At 32.6% G+C, this 23049-nt stretch overlaps 1 protein-coding gene across 1 annotated transcript; it reads right to left on the bottom strand.

Moving 5' to 3' along the window:
• Window positions 1–3130: 3130 nt before the first annotated feature.
• LOC145089389 (uncharacterized) lies at window positions 3131–6932 on the bottom strand. Its single transcript, XM_079027832.1, has 2 exons — window positions 3735–6932; window positions 3131–3163 (listed from the first exon to the last, which is right to left on the bottom strand). Exons 1-2 carry the CDS (start codon window positions 6930–6932, stop codon window positions 3131–3133), a joined length of 3231 nt encoding a protein of 1076 aa, XP_078883958.1.
• Between the last annotated feature and the right edge of the window lie 16117 nt (window positions 6933–23049).

Below are 23049 nucleotides of genomic sequence, written 5' to 3'. Positions count from 1 at the left end.
AAATTGCATATACTTCTATTGTGGAACTCAAGAATTAAACAATCCTCATCCAACCTTTGCTTAAATTACATAGACTTCTATTGTGGAACTCAAAAATTAACCATTGTTCATCAAAGTTTGCTAAATTGCGTAGACTTCTATTTTGGAACTCACGAATTAAACATTGCTCATCAAACCTTTGCTTAAACTGCATAGACTTATATTGTGGAACTCAAGAATTAAACAGTGCTCATCAAAGCTTTGCTTAACTGCATAGAATACTTCTATTGTGGAACTCAAAAATTAAACAATTCTTATCAAAGCTTTGCTAAATTGTATAGACTTCTATTGTGGAACTCAAGAATTAAACAATAACCGTCAAAGCTTTGCTAAATTGGATACACTTCAAATGTGGATATGAAGAATTAAACAATGGTCGTCAAAGCTTTGGTAAATTTCATAGATTATATCTACTGTGGAATTCAAGAACTAAGCAACGCTCATCAAAGCTTTGCTAAATTGCGTCGACTTCTATTGCGAAACACAAGAATTAAACAATACTCATCAACGCTTTGCTAAATTGCTTAGATATCTATTGTAGTATTCAAGAATCAAAAAATGCTCATCAAATCTTTGCTAAATTGCAAAGACTACTTCTATTATGGAACTTTAAAATTAAAAAAAATTCTCATCAATGCTTTGCTAAATTGCATAGACTTCTATTGTTAAACTCACGAATTAAACAACGCTTATCAAAGTTTTGCTAAATTACATAGACTTCTATTGTGGAACTCAAGAATTAAACAGTGCTCATAAAAGCTTTGTTAAATTGCATAGAATACTTCTATTGTGGAACTCAAGAACTAAACAATTCTTATCATAGCTTTGCTAAGTTGCATAGACTTCTATAATGGAACTCAAGAATTTAACAATGCTCATCAAAGTTTTGCTAAATTGCATAGACTTCAATTTTAGAAATCAAGAATAAAACAATGCTCATTAAAGCATTGGTAAATTTCATAGATTACTTCTATTGTGGATCTACAGAATTAAGCAATGCTCATCTAAGTTTTGATAAATGGCATCGACTTTTATTCTGGAACTTAAGAATTAAACAATACTCATCAAAGCTTTGCTAAATAGCACAGACTTCTATTCTAGAAGTCAAGAATTAAACAATTTTCATCAAAGCATTGCTAAATTGCATAGACTACTTCTATTATGGAACTCATGAATTAAACAATACTCATGAAAGATTTGCTAAATAGCATAGACTTCTATTGTGGAAATCAATTATTAAACAGCGTTCATAAAAGCTTTTTTAAATTTGATCGACTTCTATTATGGAACTCAAGAATTAAACAACGCTCATCAAAGCTTTTCTAAATTCCATAAACTTCTATTGTGGAACTGACGAATTAAACATTGCTCATCAAACCTCTGCTTCAATAGCATAGACTTCTATTGTGGATCTCGTGAATTAAACAATGTTCATCAACCCGTTGCTTAAATTGCATAGATTTCTATTGTGAAACTTGAGAACAAAGCAATGTTCATCAAAACTTTTCTAAATTGCATATACTTCTATTGTGGAACTCAAGAATTAAACAATCCTCATCCAACCTTTGCTTAAATTACATAGACTTCTATTGTGGAACTCAAAAATTAACCAATGTTCATCAAAGTTTGCTAAATTGCGTAGACTTCTATTTTGGAACTCACGAATTAAACATTGCTCATCAAACCTTTGCTTAAACTGCATAGACTTATATTGTGGAACTCAAGAATTAAACAGTGCTCATCAAAGCTTTGCTTAACTGCATAGAATACTTCTATTGTGGAACTCAAAAATTAAACAATTCTTATCAAAGCTTTGCTAAATTGTATAGACTTCTATTGTGGAACTCAAGAATTAAACAATAACCATCAAAGCTTTGCTAAATTGGATACACTTCAAATGTGGATATGAAGAATTAAACAATGGTCGTCAAAGCTTTGGTAAATTTCATAGATTATATCTACTGTGGAATTCAAGAACTGATACGTGTATGGGCTGTTTTGTATTGAGATTGAATAGTGTTTGAGACAAAAACAATAAAAGGATAGATTTGATAAACAAACTAGACCTATAGCTTGTAAATCTGAAGACAAACTAAGACCTATTAGTTTGAATTCGATCAACTCAAGGATCACGTCCAAAAGATGATAATTTGTGAACTATGACAATAATTCAAAGTGACAAAAGGGTTCTTTGATTAAAATTCGTCTATTACTTTTTCCATGCATAATTTGGCTTTATATGAAGCCTTTATTACAAATTTGGTGGTTACAAGCCAACCAACCAATTATTCATTAAAACTAGTAAATAGAAATTAAGGTAACTCTTGAAAGAACACAAAAAAAACGTCCATGAGACTTGTGAATGAAAAAAAAACGGCTATGCTTCATTAAGGAGCCATAAGAAGCATTAAGGAGTCATCATAAGCATTAAAGTGTAACCCTAATCCACCAAAGAGTGTCAAAAACGGCTAGGAGGCTTTATGAAGCAAATAGTAACGTTTTTAGCACTTATTAAGCCTTAAAAATGTTGCCCTAGTCTTCATGCAACCCTAATTCAATTTGTGGGTTACCATGCACAACCCAACCATTGAGCCCAAACCACCTTCTAGCCCACTAGTAATCACTAATCCATCACATTTTGGGCTTTCATGATCCATGCATGGATCATCCCCTCCCCCTTTGAAAGGAATTGACCTCAATTCATCAAGTCCATCATCATCAAGATAAGGTGAAAGATCTCCCACATTAAAGGTAGCATGCACTCCATGGTCTCCTCCCAAATCTACCTTATAAGCATTATCATTGACACGTGACACCACTCTGTAAGGACCTTCAGCTCTTGGCATCAACTTGTTTTTCCTTTTGTTAGGAAAACGTTCTTTCCTCATATACACCCACACCAAGTCACCATCTTGAAAGACACGTGGTTTCCTATGCTTGTTGGACTTCTGTTTGTACAACTCATTCACGGCTTCAATCTTCTCACGAACTTGTTGGTGTAGTTTCATCATAGCCTTCAACTTGTCATTAGCATCCTTGTGAACCAATTCATCCTTTGGCAATGGAATCAAATCCAAAGGCATGTAAGGATTCACACCATACACCACCTCAAAAGGAGAGTGACCTGTAGCATAAGTAGGAGAACGATTATAGGCAAATTCAGCATGTGCAAGTTTGATGTCCCAATCTTTTTGAGTTTTGCTAACCAACCCTCTCAACAAAGCACCCAAAGTTCTATTAGTCACCTCCGTTTGCCCATCCGTTTGTGGATGATGGGATGTACTAAAAAGTAACTTAGTACCGACTTTCCTCCACAAAGTGTTCCAAAAGTAACTTAGAAACTTGGAATCCCTATCAGAAACAATTGTTTTAGGAATACCATGCAAACGAACCACCTCTTTAAAGTACAAATCAGCCACGTTAGATGCATCATTTGTTTTATGACATGGCACAAAGTGAGCCATTTTTGAAAACCTATCCACCACCACCATAATGGAATCCTTCCCCCTTTGAGTTCTAGGCAAAGCCATAATGAAATCCATGGACACATCTTCCCAAGGACGAATAGGAACCGGCAAAGGAGTGTAAACACCATGCTTGAAAGTTGTTTTTGCCATATGACATGTAACACACTTGCCCACTATGTTGGTTACATCCCCCAACATCTTCGGCCAAAAGAAATGTTCTTTAAGCACCTGCAAAGTTTTGGTAATGCCAAAATGACCAGCCAAACCACCGCCATGAGCTTCACGAATCAACAACTCCCGTATTGCATGTTTTGGGACACAAAGGCGATTGCCTTTGAATAGAAAGCCATCTTGAATCACAAATTCACCATTAGGACCACCTGCACATTTCAAAAACATATCTCCAAAGTCCATATCAGATTGATAATGGTCCTTTAGAGTTTCAAATCCCAAGAAACGAACATCCAAAGTCACCAACAACGAGTAACGCCTCGAGAGTGCATCAGCCACCACATTGCTTCTACCATCCTTGTATTTGCATGAGAAATGAAAGGATTGCAAGAACTCCACCCACTTTGCATGTCTTGTGCTCAACTTTTGTTGCCCATTGATGTACTTTAAGGATTCATGATCAGAATGCAAAATAAAATGATTTGCACGCAAATAATGACTCCAATGATCTAAAGCACGGACAATAGCATAAAACTCCTTATCATAAGTGCAATAATTCAAACGAGCACCACCCAACTTTTCAGAAAAATAAGCAATAGGACGTTTGGATTGGATCAAAACAGCCCCAATACCAACTCCACTTGCATCACACTCCACTTCAAATGGTTGAGAAAAATCAGGAAGAGCCAAAATAGGAGCATCACACAACAATGCCTTGAGTTTCTCAAATGCCTTTTGAGCTTCTTCTCCCCATGCAAAGACTCCTTTCTTCAAACAACCTGTTATGGGACTTGCAATGGTGCTAAAATCACGAACAAATCTTCTATAGAAAGAAGCAAGACCATGAAATGATCTAACTTCAGAAATATTAGTAGGAATAGGCCATGACTTGATGGCTTCAGTCTTGGATGGGTCCACGAACACGCCATTTCTTGACACCACAAAACCCAAAAATGCCACTTCTTCCACCAAAAACGAACATTTTTCTTGCTTCCCATAGAGTTTTTGAGCTCTAAGCGTCTCGAAAACCTGTTTTAAGTGCACCAAATGATCCTCCAAGCTCTTGCTATATACCAAGATATCATCAAGGTACACAACCACAAACCTGCCCAAAAAAGATTTTAGCACTTCATTCATTAGTCGCATGAAAGTGCTAGGTGCATTAGTTAGACCGAAAGGCATCACGGTCCATTCATACAAGCCATGTTTAGTTTTAAAGGCTGTTTTCCATTCATCCCCTTCACGCATACGAATTTGATGGTAACCACTTGTCAAATCAATTTTTGAGAACACAATAGAACCATGCAACTCGTCCAACAAATCATCAATTCTAGGAATAGGAAATCGGTATTTTATGGTGATGTTATTAACGGCCCTACTATCAACACACATCCTCCAAGAACCATCTTTTTTTGGAACCAACAAAACTGGAACAGCACAAGGACTTAGGCTTTCACGAACATAACCCATTTTCATGAGTTCATCAATTTGTTTTTGCAACTCTTTTGTCACCTCCGGATTACATCTATAGGCAGCTTTATTGGGCAAAGGAGCACCCGGAATAAGGTCAATTTGGTGTTCGATACCACGGATTGGAGGCAAACCCGGTGGTAATTCGCTTGGAAACACATCTTGAAACTCCAAAAGCAAATCAGCAATAGCGTTTTCTCCATGCACCATCTTCTCCACCTTTGCATGCTCTTTGGCCACAAGCATGTAGATAACATCACCTTTGTCAAGAACTTGCTCCACCTCCCTTTCACTAGCAAACATAGAAAGATTAGGTTTTTTTACTTGTTTAGAATTCATGGACCTTATGGCCGTTGGGGACATGGGTTTTAACACAATTTTTTTATTATTGTGTTTCAACTCATATTCATTGCTCCTCCCTCTATGTAACACGTCCCTATCAAATTGCCAAGGACGCCCCAACAAAATATGACATGCATCCATAGGAATAACATCACACAACACTTCATCTTCATAAGACCCCATAGTTAGACCAACTCTAACCTGTTTTGTCACCTTTATTTTGCTTCCATCATCCAACCAATGAAGAACATATGGTTTTGGGTGGTTTGTAGTAGACAAACCCAATTTGATCACCATTTCATTAGAAGCAACATTAGTACAACTTCCACCATCAATAATCAAACTACACCACTTGTCTCTAACCAAACATTTGGTGTGAAACAATTGGTCTCGTTGATCCATATCAGCCACGGTTTGAACCCCTTGAGTTTTAAGGGTTCTAAGCACCAAAACTGTATCATACACCGGTGCTTCATACTCTACCTCCTCCTCTTCTTCCTCTTCTTGTTGTGTATCATAAAAAATACCCGCCAACCTCTCTTCTTCCTCCAACTCTTCACGACATTCAATGGCCTCCCTTAAAGTCACCACCCTTTTGTTTGGACAAGCATTTTGGTAATGACCAAAACCTTGACACTTGAAACATCTAATTTTCGCCAAACTAGTTTCTTTGGTACCACTAGTAAGTTTAGGAGCAACGGGAACACTACTAGAACCAGAAGGAGTAGAAACATAATTTTGTCTATTGCTAGACTCGGGCTTGGACCACGACTTTGACTTGGGACTTTCGAGACTTGAACTTGAACTCCCACCATAACGTGCTTTGGCCTGCCCCTCCAACTTCAAACACAAACCACAAAGAGTTCCAAAATCAGCATAAGGATACAACTCCACAACATTGGCAATGTTGTAGTTCAACCCTTTTAGAAAACGAGTCATTTTTTGTTCTTCAATTTCTTCAATATCCCCCATCAAGGTCAACTTCTCAAATTCATCAATGTATTCTCCAACACTCATTTTTCCTTGCCTCAAATCAGCAATCTTCTTGTAAGTGGCAATTCTATGAGTAGAAGGAACATATCTCTTTCTTAGCTTTCGTTTTAGAGAAAGCCAAGAACAAATTTTTTCTTTGCCTTCACGGGTTCTCTTGGCCTTAAGCCCTTCAAACCACAATGAAGCACCACCACTTAGCTTGAGAATGGCATACTTGCAGCTTTTTTCATCATCCACTTCTTTGAACTCAAACATTCTTTCAATCTTCCTTTCCCACTCCAAGTAGCGTTCAGGATCAGTTCCACCAACAAATTCAGGCAATTCAGACACCTTGAATTCTTCCACAACCCTATGTTCACCACGGCGGGGTTGCCTTCGATTTCCACCTTCTTGGATGTTTCTTAATGCTTCACGAAGATTTTGTAGGAACTCCGGATCATCAAAATCCATTATGCGCTCTGATACCACTTATGATACGTGTATGGGCTGTTTTGTATTGAGATTGAATAGTGTTTGAGACAAAAACAATAAAAGGATAGATTTGATAAACAAACTAGACCTATAGCTTGTAAATCTGAAGACAAACTAAGACCTATTAGTTTGAATTCGATCAACTCAAGGATCACGTCCAAAAGATGATAATTTGTGAACTATGACAATAATTCAAAGTGACAAAAGGGTTCTTTGATTAAAATTCGTCTATTACTTTTTCCATGCATAATTTGGCTTTATATGAAGCCTTTATTACAAATTTGGTGGTTACAAGCCAACCAACCAATTATTCATTAAAACTAGTAAATAGAAATTAAGGTAACTCTTGAAAGAACACAAAAAAAACGTCCATGAGACTTGTGAATGAAAAAAAAACGGCTATGCTTCATTAAGGAGCCATAAGAAGCATTAAGGAGTCATCATAAGCATTAAAGTGTAACCCTAATCCACCAAAGAGTGTCAAAAACGGCTAGGAGGCTTTATGAAGCAAATAGTAACGTTTTTAGCACTTATTAAGCCTTAAAAATGTTGCCCTAGTCTTCATGCAACCCTAATTCAATTTGTGGGTTACCATGCACAACCCAACCATTGAGCCCAAACCACCTTCTAGCCCACTAGTAATCACTAATCCATCACATTTTGGGCTTTCATGATCCATGCATGGATCAAGAACTAAGCAACGCTCATCAAAGCTTTGCTAAATTGCGTCGACTTCTATTGCGAAACACAAGAATTAAACAATACTCATCAACGCTTTGCTAAATTGCTTAGATATCTATTGTAGTATTCAAGAATCAAAAAATGCTCATCAAATCTTTGCTAAATTGCAAAGACTACTTCTATTATGGAACTTTAAAATTAAAAAAAATTCTCATCAATGCTTTGCTAAATTGCATAGACTTCTATTGTTAAACTCACGAATTAAACAACGCTTATCAAAGTTTTGCTAAATTACATAGACTTCTATTGTGGAACTCAAGAATTAAACAGTGCTCATAAAAGCTTTGTTAAATTGCATAGAATACTTCTATTGTGGAACTCAAGAACTAAACAATTCTTATCATAGCTTTGCTAAATTGCATAGACTTCTATAATGGAACTCAAGAATTTAACAATGCTCATCAAAGTTTTGCTAAATTGCATAGACTTCAATTTTAGAAATCAAGAATAAAACAATGCTCATTAAAGCATTGGTAAATTTCATAGATTACTTCTATTGTGGATCTACAGAATTAAGCAATGCTCATCCAAGTTTTGATAAATGGCATCGACTTCTATTCTGGAACTTAAGAATTAAACAATACTCATCAAAGCTTTGCTAAATAGCACAGACTTCTATTCTAGAAGTCAAGAATTAAACAATTTTCATCAAAGCATTGCTAAATTGCATAGACTACTTCTATTATGGAACTCATGAATTAAACAATACTCATGAAAGATTTGCTAAATAGCATAGACTTCTATTGTGGAAATCAATTATTAAACAGCGTTCATAAAAGCTTTTTTAAATTTGATCGACTTCTATTATGGAACTCAAGAATTAAACAACGCTCATCAAAGCTTTTCTAAATTCCATAAACTTCTATTGTGGAACTGACGAATTAAACATTGCTCATCAAACCTCTGCTTCAATAGCATAGGCTTCTATTGTGGATCTCGTGAATTAAACAATGTTCATCAACCCGTTGCTTAAATTGCATAGATTTCTATTGTGAAACTTGAGAACAAAGCAATGTTCATCAAAGCTTTTCTAAATTGCATATACTTCTATTGTGGAACTCAAGAATTAAACAATCCTCATCCAACCTTTGCTTAAATTACATAGACTTCTATTGTGGAACTCAAAAATTAACCAATGTTCATCAAAGTTTGCTAAATTGCGTAGACTTCTATTTTGGAACTCACGAATTAAACATTGCTCATCAAACCTTTGCTTAAACTGCATAGACTTATATTGTGGAACTCAAGAATTAAACAGTGCTCATCAAAGCTTTGCTTAACTGCATAGAATACTTCTATTGTGGAACTCAAAAATTAAACAATTCTTATCAAAGCTTTGCTAAATTGTATAGACTTCTATTGTGGAACTCAAGAATTAAACAATAACCATCAAAGCTTTGCTAAATTGGATACACTTCAAATGTGGATATGAAGAATTAAACAATGGTCGTCAAAGCTTTGGTAAATTTCATAGATTATATCTACTGTGGAATTCAAGAACTAAGCAACGCTCATCAAAGCTTTGCTAAATTGCGTCGACTTCTATTGCGAAACACAAGAATTAAACAATACTCATCAACGCTTTGCTAAATTGCTTAGATATCTATTGTAGTATTCAAGAATCAAAAAATGCTCATCAAATCTTTGCTAAATTGCAAAGACTACTTCTATTATGGAACTTTAAAATTAAAAAAAATTCTCATCAATGCTTTGCTAAATTGCATAGACTTCTATTGTTAAACTCACGAATTAAACAACGCTTATCAAAGTTTTGCTAAATTACATAGACTTCTATTGTGGAACTCAAGAATTAAACAGTGCTCATAAAAGCTTTGTTAAATTGCATAGAATACTTCTATTGTGGAACTCAAGAACTAAACAATTCTTATCATAGCTTTGCTAAATTGCATAGACTTCTATAATGGAACTCAAGAATTTAACAATGCTCATCAAAGTTTTGCTAAATTGCATAGACTTCAATTTTAGAAATCAAGAATAAAACAATGCTCATTAAAGCATTGGTAAATTTCATAGATTACTTCTATTGTGGATCTACAGAATTAAGCAATGCTCATCCAAGTTTTGATAAATGGCATCGACTTCTATTCTGGAACTTAAGAATTAAACAATACTCATCAAAGCTTTGCTAAATAGCACAGACTTCTATTCTAGAAGTCAAGAATTAAACAATTTTCATCAAAGCATTGCTAAATTGCATAGACTACTTCTATTATGGAACTCATGAATTAAACAATACTCATGAAAGATTTGCTAAATAGCATAGACTTCTATTGTGGAAATCAATTATTAAACAGCGTTCATAAAAGCTTTTTTAAATTTGATCGACTTCTATTATGGAACTCAAGAATTAAACAACGCTCATCAAAGCTTTTCTAAATTCCATAAACTTCTATTGTGGAACTGACGAATTAAACATTGCTCATCAAACCTCTGCTTCAATAGCATAGGCTTCTATTGTGGATCTCGTGAATTAAACAATGTTCATCAACCCGTTGCTTAAATTGCATAGATTTCTATTGTGAAACTTGAGAACAAAGCAATGTTCATCAAAGCTTTTCTAAATTGCATATACTTCTATTGTGGAACTCAAGAATTAAACAATCCTCATCCAACCTTTGCTTAAATTACATAGACTTCTATTGTGGAACTCAAAAATTAACCAATGTTCATCAAAGTTTGCTAAATTGCGTAGACTTCTATTTTGGAACTCACGAATTAAACATTGCTCATCAAACCTTTGCTTAAACTGCATAGACTTATATTGTGGAACTCAAGAATTAAACAGTGCTCATCAAAGCTTTGCTTAACTGCATAGAATACTTCTATTGTGGAACTCAAAAATTAAACAATTCTTATCAAAGCTTTGCTAAATTGTATAGACTTCTATTGTGGAACTCAAGAATTAAACAATAACCATCAAAGCTTTGCTAAATTGGATACACTTCAAATGTGGATATGAAGAATTAAACAATGGTCGTCAAAGCTTTGGTAAATTTCATAGATTATATCTATTGTGGAATTCAAGAACTAAGCAACGCTCATCAAAGCTTTGCTAAATTGCGTCGACTTCTATTGCGAAACACAAGAATTAAACAATACTCATCAACGCTTTGCTAAATTGCTTAGATATCTATTGTAGTATTCAAGAATCAAAAAATGCTCATCAAATCTTTGCTAAATTGCAAAGACTACTTATATTATGGAACTTTAAAATTAAAAAAAATTCTCATCAATGCTTTGCTAAATTGCATAGACTTCTATTGTTAAACTCACGAATTAAACAACGCTTATCAAAGTTTTGCTAAATTACATAGACTTCTATTGTGGAACTCAAGAATTAAACAGTGCTCATAAAAGCTTTGTTAAATTGCATAGAATACTTCTATTGTGGAACTCAAGAACTAAACAATTCTTATCATAGCTTTGCTAAATTGCATAGACTTCTATAATGGAACTCAAGAATTTAACAATGCTCATCAAAGTTTTGCTAAATTGCATAGACTTCAATTTTAGAAATCAAGAATAAAACAATGCTCATTAAAGCATTGGTAAATTTCATAGATTACTTCTATTGTGGATCTACAGAATTAAGCAATGCTCATCCAAGTTTTGATAAATGGCATCGACTTCTATTCTGGAACTTAAGAATTAAACAATACTCATCAAAGCTTTGCTAAATAGCACAGACTTCTATTCTAGAAGTCAAGAATTAAACAATTTTCATCAAAGCATTGCTAAATTGCATAGACTACTTCTATTATGGAACTCATGAATTAAACAATACTCATGAAAGATTTGCTAAATAGCATAGACTTCTATTGTGGAAATCAATTATTAAACAGCGTTCATAAAAGCTTTTTTAAATTTGATCGACTTCTATTATGGAACTCAAGAATTAAACAACGCTCATCAAAGCTTTTCTAAATTCCATAAACTTCTATTGTGGAACTGACGAATTAAACATTGCTCATCAAACCTCTGCTTCAATAGCATAGACTTCTATTGTGGATCTCGTGAATTAAACAATGTTCATCAACCCGTTGCTTAAATTGCATAGATTTCTATTGTGAAACTTGAAAACAAAGCGATGTTCATCAAAGCTTTTCTAAATTGCATATACTTCTATTGTGGAACTCAAGAATTAAACAATCCTCATCCAACCTTTGCTTAAATTACATAGACTTCTATTGTGGAACTCAAAAATTAACCAATGTTCATCAAAGTTTGCTAAATTGCGTAGACTTCTATTTTGGAACTCACGAATTAAACATTGCTCATCAAACCTTTGCTTAAACTGCATAGACTTATATTGTGGAACTCAAGAATTAAACAGTGCTCATCAAAGCTTTGCTTAACTGCATAGAATACTTCTATTGTGGAACTCAAAAATTAAACAATTCTTATCAAAGCTTTGCTAAATTGTATAGACTTCTATTGTGGAACTCAAGAATTAAACAATAACCGTCAAAGCTTTGCTAAATTGGATACACTTCAAATGTGGATATGAAGAATTAAACAATGGTCGTCAAAGCTTTGGTAAATTTCATAGATTATATCTACTGTGGAATTCAAGAACTAAGCAACGCTCATCAAAGCTTTGCTAAATTGCGTCGACTTCTATTGCGAAACACAAGAATTAAACAATACTCATCAACGCTTTGCTAAATTGCTTAGATATCTATTGTAGTATTCAAGAATCAAAAAATGCTCATCAAATCTTTGCTAAATTGCAAAGACTACTTCTATTATGGAACTTTAAAATTAAAAAAAATTCTCATCAATGCTTTGCTAAATTGCATAGACTTCTATTGTTAAACTCACGAATTAAACAACGCTTATCAAAGTTTTGCTAAATTACATAGACTTCTATTGTGGAACTCAAGAATTAAACAGTGCTCATGAAAGCTTTGTTAAATTGCATAGAATACTTCTATTGTGGAACTCAAGAACTAAACAATTCTTATCATAGCTTTGCTAAATTGCATAGACTTCTATAATGGAACTCAAGAATTTAACAATGCTCATCAAAGTTTTGCTAAATTGCATAGACTTCAATTTTAGAAATCAAGAATAAAACAATGCTCATTAAAGCATTGGTAAATTTCATAGATTACTTCTATTGTGGATCTACAGAATTAAGCAATGCTCATCCAAGTTTTGATAAATGGCATCGACTTCTATTCTGGAACTTAAGAATTAAACAATACTCATCAAAGCTTTGCTAAATAGCACAGACTTCTATTCTAGAAGTCAAGAATTAAACAATTTTCATCAAAGCATTGCTAAATTGCATAGACTACTTCTATTATGGAACTCATGAATTAAACAATACTCATGAAAGATTTGCTAAATAGCATAGACTTCTATTGTGGAAATCAATTATTAAACAGCGTTCATAAAAGCTTTTTTAAATTTGATCGACTTCTATTATGGAACTCAAGAATTAAACAACGCTCATCAAAGCTTTTCTAAATTCCATAAACTTCTATTGTGGAACTGACGAATTAAACATTGCTCATCAAACCTCTGCTTCAATAGCATAGACTTCTATTGTGGATCTCGTGAATTAAACAATGTTCATCAACCCGTTGCTTAAATTGCATAGATTTCTATTGTGAAACTTGAGAACAAAGCAATGTTCATCAAAGCTTTTCTAAATTGCATATACTTCTATTGTGGAACTCAAGAATTAAACAATCCTCATCCAACCTTTGCTTAAATTACATAGACTTCTATTGTGGAACTCAAAAATTAACCAATGTTCATCAAAGTTTGCTAAATTGCGTAGACTTCTATTTTGGAACTCACGAATTAAACATTGCTCATCAAACCTTTGCTTAAACTGCATAGACTTATATTGTGGAACTCAAGAATTAAACAGTGCTCATCAAAGCTTTGCTTAACTGCATAGAATACTTCTATTGTGGAACTCAAAAATTAAACAATTCTTATCAAAGCTTTGCTAAATTGTATAGACTTCTATTGTGGAACTCAAGAATTAAACAATAACCGTCAAAGCTTTGCTAAATTGGATACACTTCAAATGTGGATATGAAGAATTAAACAATGGTCGTCAAAGCTTTGGTAAATTTCATAGATTATATCTACTGTGGAATTCAAGAACTAAGCAACGCTCATCAAAGCTTTGCTAAATTGCGTCGACTTCTATTGCGAAACACAAGAATTAAACAATACTCATCAACGCTTTGCTAAATTGCTTAGATATCTATTGTAGTATTCAAGAATCAAAAAATGCTCATCAAATCTTTGCTAAATTGCAAAGACTACTTCTATTATGGAACTTTAAAATTAAAAAAAATTCTCATCAATGCTTTGCTAAATTGCATAGACTTCTATTGTTAAACTCACGAATTAAACAACGCTTATCAAAGTTTTGCTAAATTACATAGACTTCTATTGTGGAACTCAAGAATTAAACAGTGCTCATGAAAGCTTTGTTAAATTGCATAGAATACTTCTATTGTGGAACTCAAGAACTAAACAATTCTTATCATAGCTTTGCTAAATTGCATAGACTTCTATAATGGAACTCAAGAATTTAACAATGCTCATCAAAGTTTTGCTAAATTGCATAGACTTCAATTTTAGAAATCAAGAATAAAACAATGCTCATTAAAGCATTGGTAAATTTCATAGATTACTTCTATTGTGGATCTACAGAATTAAGCAATGCTCATCCAAGTTTTGATAAATGGCATCGACTTCTATTCTGGAACTTAAGAATTAAACAATACTCATCAAAGCTTTGCTAAATAGCACAGACTTCTATTCTAGAAGTCAAGAATTAAACAATTTTCATCAAAGCATTGCTAAATTGCATAGACTACTTCTATTATGGAACTCATGAATTAAACAATACTCATGAAAGATTTGCTAAATAGCATAGACTTCTATTGTGGAAATCAATTATTAAACAGCGTTCATAAAAGCTTTTTTAAATTTGATCGACTTCTATTATGGAACTCAAGAATTAAACAACGCTCATCAAAGCTTTTCTAAATTCCATAAACTTCTATTGTGGAACTGACGAATTAAACATTGCTCATCAAACCTCTGCTTCAATAGCATAGACTTCTATTGTGGATCTCGTGAATTAAACAATGTTCATCAACCCGTTGCTTAAATTGCATAGATTTCTATTGTGAAACTTGAGAACAAAGCAATGTTCATCAAAGCTTTTCTAAATTGCATATACTTCTATTGTGGAACTCAAGAATTAAACAATCCTCATCCAACCTTTGCTTAAATTACATAGACTTCTATTGTGGAACTCAAAAATTAACCAATGTTCATCAAAGTTTGCTAAATTGCGTAGACTTCTATTTTGGAACTCACGAATTAAACATTGCTCATCAAACCTTTGCTTAAACTGCATAGACTTATATTGTGGAACTCAAGAATTAAACAGTGCTCATCAAAGCTTTGCTTAACTGCATAGAATACTTCTATTGTGGAACTCAAAAATTAAACAATTCTTATCAAAGCTTTGCTAAATTGTATAGACTTCTATTGTGGAACTCAAGAATTAAACAATAACCGTCAAAGCTTTGCTAAATTGGATACACTTCAAATGTGGATATGAAGAATTAAACAATGGTCGTCAAAGCTTTCGTAAATTTCATAGATTATATCTACTGTGGAATTCAAGAACTAAGCAACGCTCATCAAAGCTTTGCTAAATTGCGTCGACTTCTATTGCGAAACACAAGAATTAAACAATACTCATCAACGCTTTGCTAAATTGCTTAGATATCTATTGTAGTATTCAAGAATCAAAAAATGCTCATCAAATCTTTGCTAAATTGCAAAGACTACTTCTATTATGGAACTTTAAAATTAAAAAAAATTCTCATCAATGCTTTGCTAAATTGCATAGACTTCTATTGTTGAACTCACGAATTAAACAACGCTTATCAAAGTTTTGCTAAATTACATAGACTTCTATTGTGGAACTCAAGAATTAAACAGTGCTCACAAAAGCTTTGTTAAATTGCATAGAATACTTTTATTGTGGAACTCAAGAACTAAACAATTCTTATCATAGCTTTGCTAAATTGCATAGACTTCTATAATGGAACTCAAGAATTTAACAATGCTCATCAAAGTTTTGCTAAATTGCATAGACTTCAATTTTAGAAATCAAGAATAAAACAATGCTCATTAAAGCATTGGTAAATTTCATAGATTACTTCTATTGTGGATCTACAGAATTAAGCAATGCTCATCCAAGTTTTGATAAATGGCATCGACTTCTATTCTGGAACTTAAGAATTAAACAATACTCATCAAAGCTTTGCTAAATAGCACAGACTTCTATTCTAGAAGTCAAGAATTAAATAATTTTCATCAAAGCATTGCTAAATTGCATAGACTACTTCTATTATGGAACTCATGAATTAAACAATACTCATGAAAGATTTGCTAAATAGCATAGACTTCTATTGTGGAAATCAATTATTAAACAGCGTTCATAAAAGCTTTTTTAAATTTGATCGACTTCTATTATGGAACTCAAGAATTAAACAACGCTCATCAAAGCTTTTCTAAATTCCATAAACTTCTATTGTGGAACTGAAGAATTAAACATTGCTCATCAAACCTCTGCTTCAATAGCATAGGCTTCTATTGTGGATCTCGTGAATTAAACAATGTTCATCAACCCGTTGCTTAAATTGCATAGATTTCTATTGTGAAACTTGAGAACAAAGCAATGTTCATCAAAGCTTTTCTAAATTGCATATACTTCTATTGTGGAACTCAAGAATTAAACAATCCTCATCCAACCTTTGCTTAAATTACATAGACTTCTATTGTGGAACTCAAAAATTAACCATTGTTCATCAAAGTTTGCTAAATTGCGTAGACTTCTATTTTGGAACTCACGAATTAAACATTTCTCATCAAACCTTTGCTTAAACTGCATAGACTTATATTGTGGAACTCAAGAATTAAACAGTGCTCATCAAAGCTTTGCTTAACTGCATAGAATACTTCTATTGTGGAACTCAAAAATTAAACAATTCTTATCAAAGCTTTGCTAAATTGTATAGACTTCTATTGTGGAACTCAAGAATTAAACAATAACCATCAAAGCTTTGCTAAATTGGATACACTTCAAATGTGGATATGAAGAATTAAACAATGGTCGTCAAAGCTTTGGTAAATTTCATAGATTATATCTACTGTGGAATTCAAGAACTAAGCAACGCTCATCAAAGCTTTGCTAAATTGCGTCGACTTCTATTGCGAAACACAAGAATTAAACAATACTCATCAACGCTTTGCTAAATTGCTTAGATATCTATTGTAGTATTCAAGAATCAAAAAATGCTCATCAAATCTTTGCTAAATTGCAAAGACTACTTCTATTATGGAACTTTAAAATTAAAAAAAATTCTCATCAATGCTTTGCTAAATTGCATAGACTTCTATTGTTAAACTCACGAATTAAACAACGCTTATCAAAGTTTTGCTAAATTACATAGACTTCTATTGTGGAACTCAAGAATTAAACAGTGCTCATGAAAGCTTTGTTAAATTGCATAGAATACTTCTATTGTGGAACTCAAGAACTAAACAATTCTTATCATAGCTTTGCTAAATTGCATAGACTTCTATAATGGAACTCAAGAATTTAACAATGCTCATCAAAGTTTTGCTAAATTGCATAGACTTCAATTTTAGAAATCAAGAATAAAACAATGCTCATTAAAGCATTGGTAAATTTCATAGATTACTTCTATTGTGGATCTACAGAATTAAGCAATGCTCATCTAAGTTTTGATAAATGGCATCGACTTTTATTCTGGAACTTAAGAATTAAACAATACTCATCAAAGCTTTGCTAAATAGCACAGACTTCTATTCTAGAAGTCAAGAATTAAACAATTTTCATCAAAGCATTGCTAAATTGCATAGACTACTTCTATTATGGAGCTCATGAATTAAACAATACTCATGAAAGATTTGCTAAATAGCATAGACTTCTATTGTGGAAATCAATTATTAAACAGCGTTCATAAAAGCTTTGTTAAATTTGATCGACTTCTATTGTGGAACTCAAGAATTAAACAACGCTCATCAAAGCTTTTCTAAATTCCATAGACCTCTATTGTGGAACTGACGAATTAAACATTGCTCATCAAACCTCTGCTTCAATAGCATAGACTTCTATTGTGGATCTCGTGAATTAAACAATGTTCATCAACCCGTTGCTTAAATTGCATAGACTTCTATTGTAAAACTTGAGAACAAAGCAATGTTCATCAAAACTTTTCTAAATTGCATATACTTCTATTGTGGAACTCAAGAATTAAACAATCCTCATCCAACCTTTGCTTAAATTACATAGACTTCTATTGTGGAACTCAAAAATTAACCAATGTTCATCAAAGTTTGCTAAATTGCGTAGACTTCTATTTTGGAACTCACGAATTAAACATTGCTCATCCAACCTTTGCTTAAACTGCATAGACTTATATTGTGGAACTCAAGAATTAAACAGTGCTCATCAAAGCTTTGCTTAACTGCATAGAATACTTCTATTGTGGAACTCAAAAATTAAACAATTCTTATCAAAGCTTTGCTAAATTGTATAGACTTCTATTGTGGAACTCAAGAATTAAATAATACCCATCAAAGCTTTGCTAAATTGGATACACTTCAAATGTGGATATGAAGAATTAAACAATGGTCGTCAAAGCTTTGGCAAATTTCATAGATTATATCTACTGTGGAATTCAAGAACTAAGCAACGCTCATCAAAGCTTTGCTAAATTGCGTCGACTTCTATTGTGAAACACAAGAATTAAACAATACTCATCAACGCTTTGCTAAATTGCTTAGATATCTATTGTAGTATTCAAGAATCAAAAAATGCTCATCAAATCTTTGCTAAATTGCAAAGACTACTTCTATTATGGAACTTTAAAATTAAAAAAAATTCTCATCAATGCTTTGCTAAATTGCATAGACTTCTATTGTTAAACTCACGAATTAAACAACGCTTATCAAAGTTTTGCTAAATTACATAGACTTCTATTGTGGAACTCAAGAATTAAACAGTGCTCATAAAAGCTTTGTTAAATTGCATAGAATACTTCTATTGTGGAACTCAAGAACTAAACAATTCTTATCATAGCTTTGCTAAATTGCATAGACTTCTATAATGGAACTCAAGAATTTAACAATGCTCATCAAAGTTTTGCTAAATTACATAGACTTCAATTTTAGAAATCAAGAATAAAACAATGCTCATTAAAGCATTGGTAAATTTCATAGATTACTTCTATTGTGGATCTACAGAATTAAGCAATGCTTATCCAAGTTTTGCTAAATGGCATCGACTTCTATTCTGGAACTTAGGAATTAAACAATACTCATCAAAGCTTTGCTAAATAGCACAGACTTCTATTCTAGAAGTCAAGAATTAAACAATTTTCATCAAAGCATTGCTAAATTGCAAAGACTACTTCTATTATGGAACTCATGAATTAAACAATACTCATGAAAGATTTGCTAAATAGCATAGACTTCTATTGTGGAAATCAATTATTAAACAGCGTTCATAAAAGCTTTGTTAAATTTGATCGACTTCGATTGTGGAACTCAAGAATTAAACAACGCTCATCAAAGCTTTTCTAAATTCCATAGACTTCTATTGTGGAACTGACGAATTAAACATTGCTCATCAAACCTCTGCTTCAATAGCATAGACTTCTATTGTGGATCTCGTGAATTAAACAATGTTCATCAACCCGTTGCTTAAATTGCATAGACTTCTATTGTGAAACTTGAGAACAAAGCAATGTTCATCAAAGCTTTTCTAAATTGCATATACTTCTATTGTGGAACTCAAGAATTAAACAATCCTCATCCAACCTTTGCTTAAATTACATAGACTTCTATTGTGGAACTCAAAAATTAACCAATGTTCATCAAAGTTTGCTAAATTGCGTAGACTTCTATTTTGGAACTCACGAATTAAACATTGCTCATCAAACCTTTGCTTAAACTGCATAGACTTATATTGTGGAACTCAAGAATTAAACAGTGCTCATCAAAGCTTTGCTTAACTGCATAGAATACTTCTATTGTGGAACTCAAAAATTAAACAATTCTTATCAAAGCTTTGCTAAATTGTATAGACTTCTATTGTGGAACTCAAGAATTAAAAAAATAACCATCAAAGCTTTGCTAAATTGGATACACTTCAAATGTGGATATGAAGAATTAAACAATGGTCGTCAAAGCTTTGGTAAATTTCATAGATTATATCTACTGTGGAATTCAAGAACTAAGAAACGCTCATCAAAGCTTTGCTAAATTGCGTCGACTTCTATTGCGAAACACAAGAATTAAACAATACTCATCAACGCTTTGCTAAATTGCTTAGATATCTATTGTAGTATTCAAGAATCAAAAAATGCTCATCAAATCTTTGCTAAATTGCAAAGACTACTTCTATTATGGAACTTTAAAATTAAAAAAAATTCTCATCAATGCTTTGCTAAATTGCATAGACTTCTATTGTTAAACTCACGAATTAAACAACGCTTATCAAAGTTTTGCTAAATTACATAGACTTCTATTGTGGAACTCAAGAATTAAACAGTGCTCATGAAAGCTTTGTTAAATTGCATAGAATACTTCTATTGTGGAACTCAAGAACTAAACAATTCTTATCATAGCTTTGCTAAATTGCATAGACTTCTATAATGGAACTCAAGAATTTAACAATGCTCATCAAAGTTTTGCTAAATTGCATAGACTTCAATTTTAGAAATCAAGAATAAAACAATGCTCATTAAAGCATTGGTAAATTTCATAGATTACTTCTATTGTGGATCTACAGAATTAAGCAATGCTCATCTAAGTTTTGATAAATGGCATCGACTTTTATTCTGGAACTTAAGAATTAAACAATACTCATCAAAGCTTTGCTAAATAGCACAGACTTCTATTCTAGAAGTCAAGAATTAAACAATTTTCATCAAAGCATTGTTAAATTGCATAGACTACTTCTATTATGGAGCTCATGAATTAAACAATACTCATGAAAGATTTGCTAAATAGCATAGACTTCTATTGTGGAAATCAATTATTAAACAGCGTTCATAAAAGCTTTGTTAAATTTGATCGACTTCTATTGTGGAACTCAAGAATTAAACAACGCTCATCAAAGCTTTTCTAAATTCCATAGACCTCTATTGTGGAACTGACGAATTAAACATTGCTCATCAAACCTCTGCTTCAATAGCATAGACTTCTATTGTGGATCTCGTGAATTAAACAATGTTCATCAACCCGTTGCTTAAATTGCATAGACTTCTATTGTAAAACTTGAGAACAAAGCAATGTTCATCAAAACTTTTCTAAATTGCATATACTTCTATTGTGGAACTCAAGAATTAAACAATCCTCATCCAACCTTTGCTTAAATTACATAGACTTCTATTGTGGAACTCAAAAATTAACCAATGTTCATCAAAGTTTGCTAAATTGCGTAGACTTCTATTTTGGAACTCACGAATTAAACATTGCTCATCCAACCTTTGCTTAAACTGCATAGACTTATATTGTGGAACTCAAGAATTAAACAGTGCTCATCAAAGCTTTGCTTAACTGCATAGAATACTTCTATTGTGGAACTCAAAAATTAAACAATTCTTATCAAAGCTTTGCTAAATTGTATAGACTTCTATTGTGGAACTCAAGAATTAAATAATACCCATCAAAGCTTTGCTAAATTGGATACACTTCAAATGTGGATATGAAGAATTAAACAATGGTCGTCAAAGCTTTGGCAAATTTCATAGATTATATCTACTGTGGAATTCAAGAACTAAGCAACGCTCATCAAAGCTTTGCTAAATTGCGTCGACTTCTATTGTGAAACACAAGAATTAAACAATACTCATCAACGCTTTGCTAAATTGCTTAGATATCTATTGTAGTATTCAAGAATCAAAAAATGCTCATCAAATCTTTGCTAAATTGCAAAGACTACTTCTATTATGGAACTTTAAAATTAAAAAAAATTCTCATCAATGCTTTGCTAAATTGCATAGACTTCTATTGTTAAACTCACGAATTAAACAACGCTTATCAAAGTTTTGCTAAATTACATAGACTTCTATTGTGGAACTCAAGAATTAAACAGTGCTCATAAAAGCTTTGTTAAATTGCATAGAATACTTCTATTGTGGAACTCAAGAACTAAACAATTCTTATCATAGCTTTGCTAAATTGCATAGACTTCTATAATGGAACTCAAGAATTTAACAATGCTCATCAAAGTTTTGCTAAATTACATAGACTTCAATTTTAGAAATCAAGAATAAAACAATGCTCATTAAAGCATTGGTAAATTTCATAGATTACTTCTATTGTGGATCTACAGAATTAAGCAATGCTTATCCAAGTTTTGCTAAATGGCATCGACTTCTATTCTGGAACTTAGGAATTAAACAATACTCATCAAAGCTTTGCTAAATAGCACAGACTTCTATTCTAGAAGTCAAGAATTAAACAATTTTCATCAAAGCATTGCTAAATTGCAAAGACTACTTCTATTATGGAACTCATGAATTAAACAATACTCATGAAAGATTTGCTAAATAGCATAGACTTCTATTGTGGAAATCAATTATTAAACAGCGTTCATAAAAGCTTTGTTAAATTTGATCGACTTCGATTGTGGAACTCAAGAATTAAACAACGCTCATCAAAGCTTTTCTAAATTCCATAGACTTCTATTGTGGAACTGACGAATTAAACATTGCTCATCAAACCTCTGCTTCAATAGCATAGACTTCTATTGTGGATCTCGTGAATTAAACAATGTTCATCAACCCGTTGCTTAAATTGCATAGACTTCTATTGTGAAACTTGAGAACAAAGCAATGTTCATCAAAGCTTTTCTAAATTGCATATACTTCTATTGTGGAACTCAAGAATTAAACAATCCTCATCCAACCTTTGCTTAAATTACATAGACTTCTATTGTGGAACTCAAAAATTAACCAATGTTCATCAAAGTTTGCTAAATTGCGTAGACTTCTATTTTGGAACTCACGAATTAAACATTGCTCATCAAACCTTTGCTTAAACTGCATAGACTTATATTGTGGAACTCAAGAATTAAACAGTGCTCATCAAAGCTTTGCTTAACTGCATAGAATACTTCTATTGTGGAACTCAAAAATTAAACAATTCTTATCAAAGCTTTGCTAAATTGTATAGACTTCTATTGTGGAACTCAAGAATTAAAAAAATAACCATCAAAGCTTTGCTAAATTGGATACACTTCAAA

Source organism: Lactuca serriola, chromosome 2, assembly GCF_051521515.1.
Source record: "Lactuca serriola cultivar US96UC23 chromosome 2, Lser_US96UC23_V15, whole genome shotgun sequence".
Taxonomy (NCBI): Eukaryota; Viridiplantae; Streptophyta; class Magnoliopsida; order Asterales; family Asteraceae; genus Lactuca; species Lactuca serriola.
Note: the sequence above shows the minus strand (reverse complement) of the source record. Positions and strands in the feature narration are given on the sequence as shown.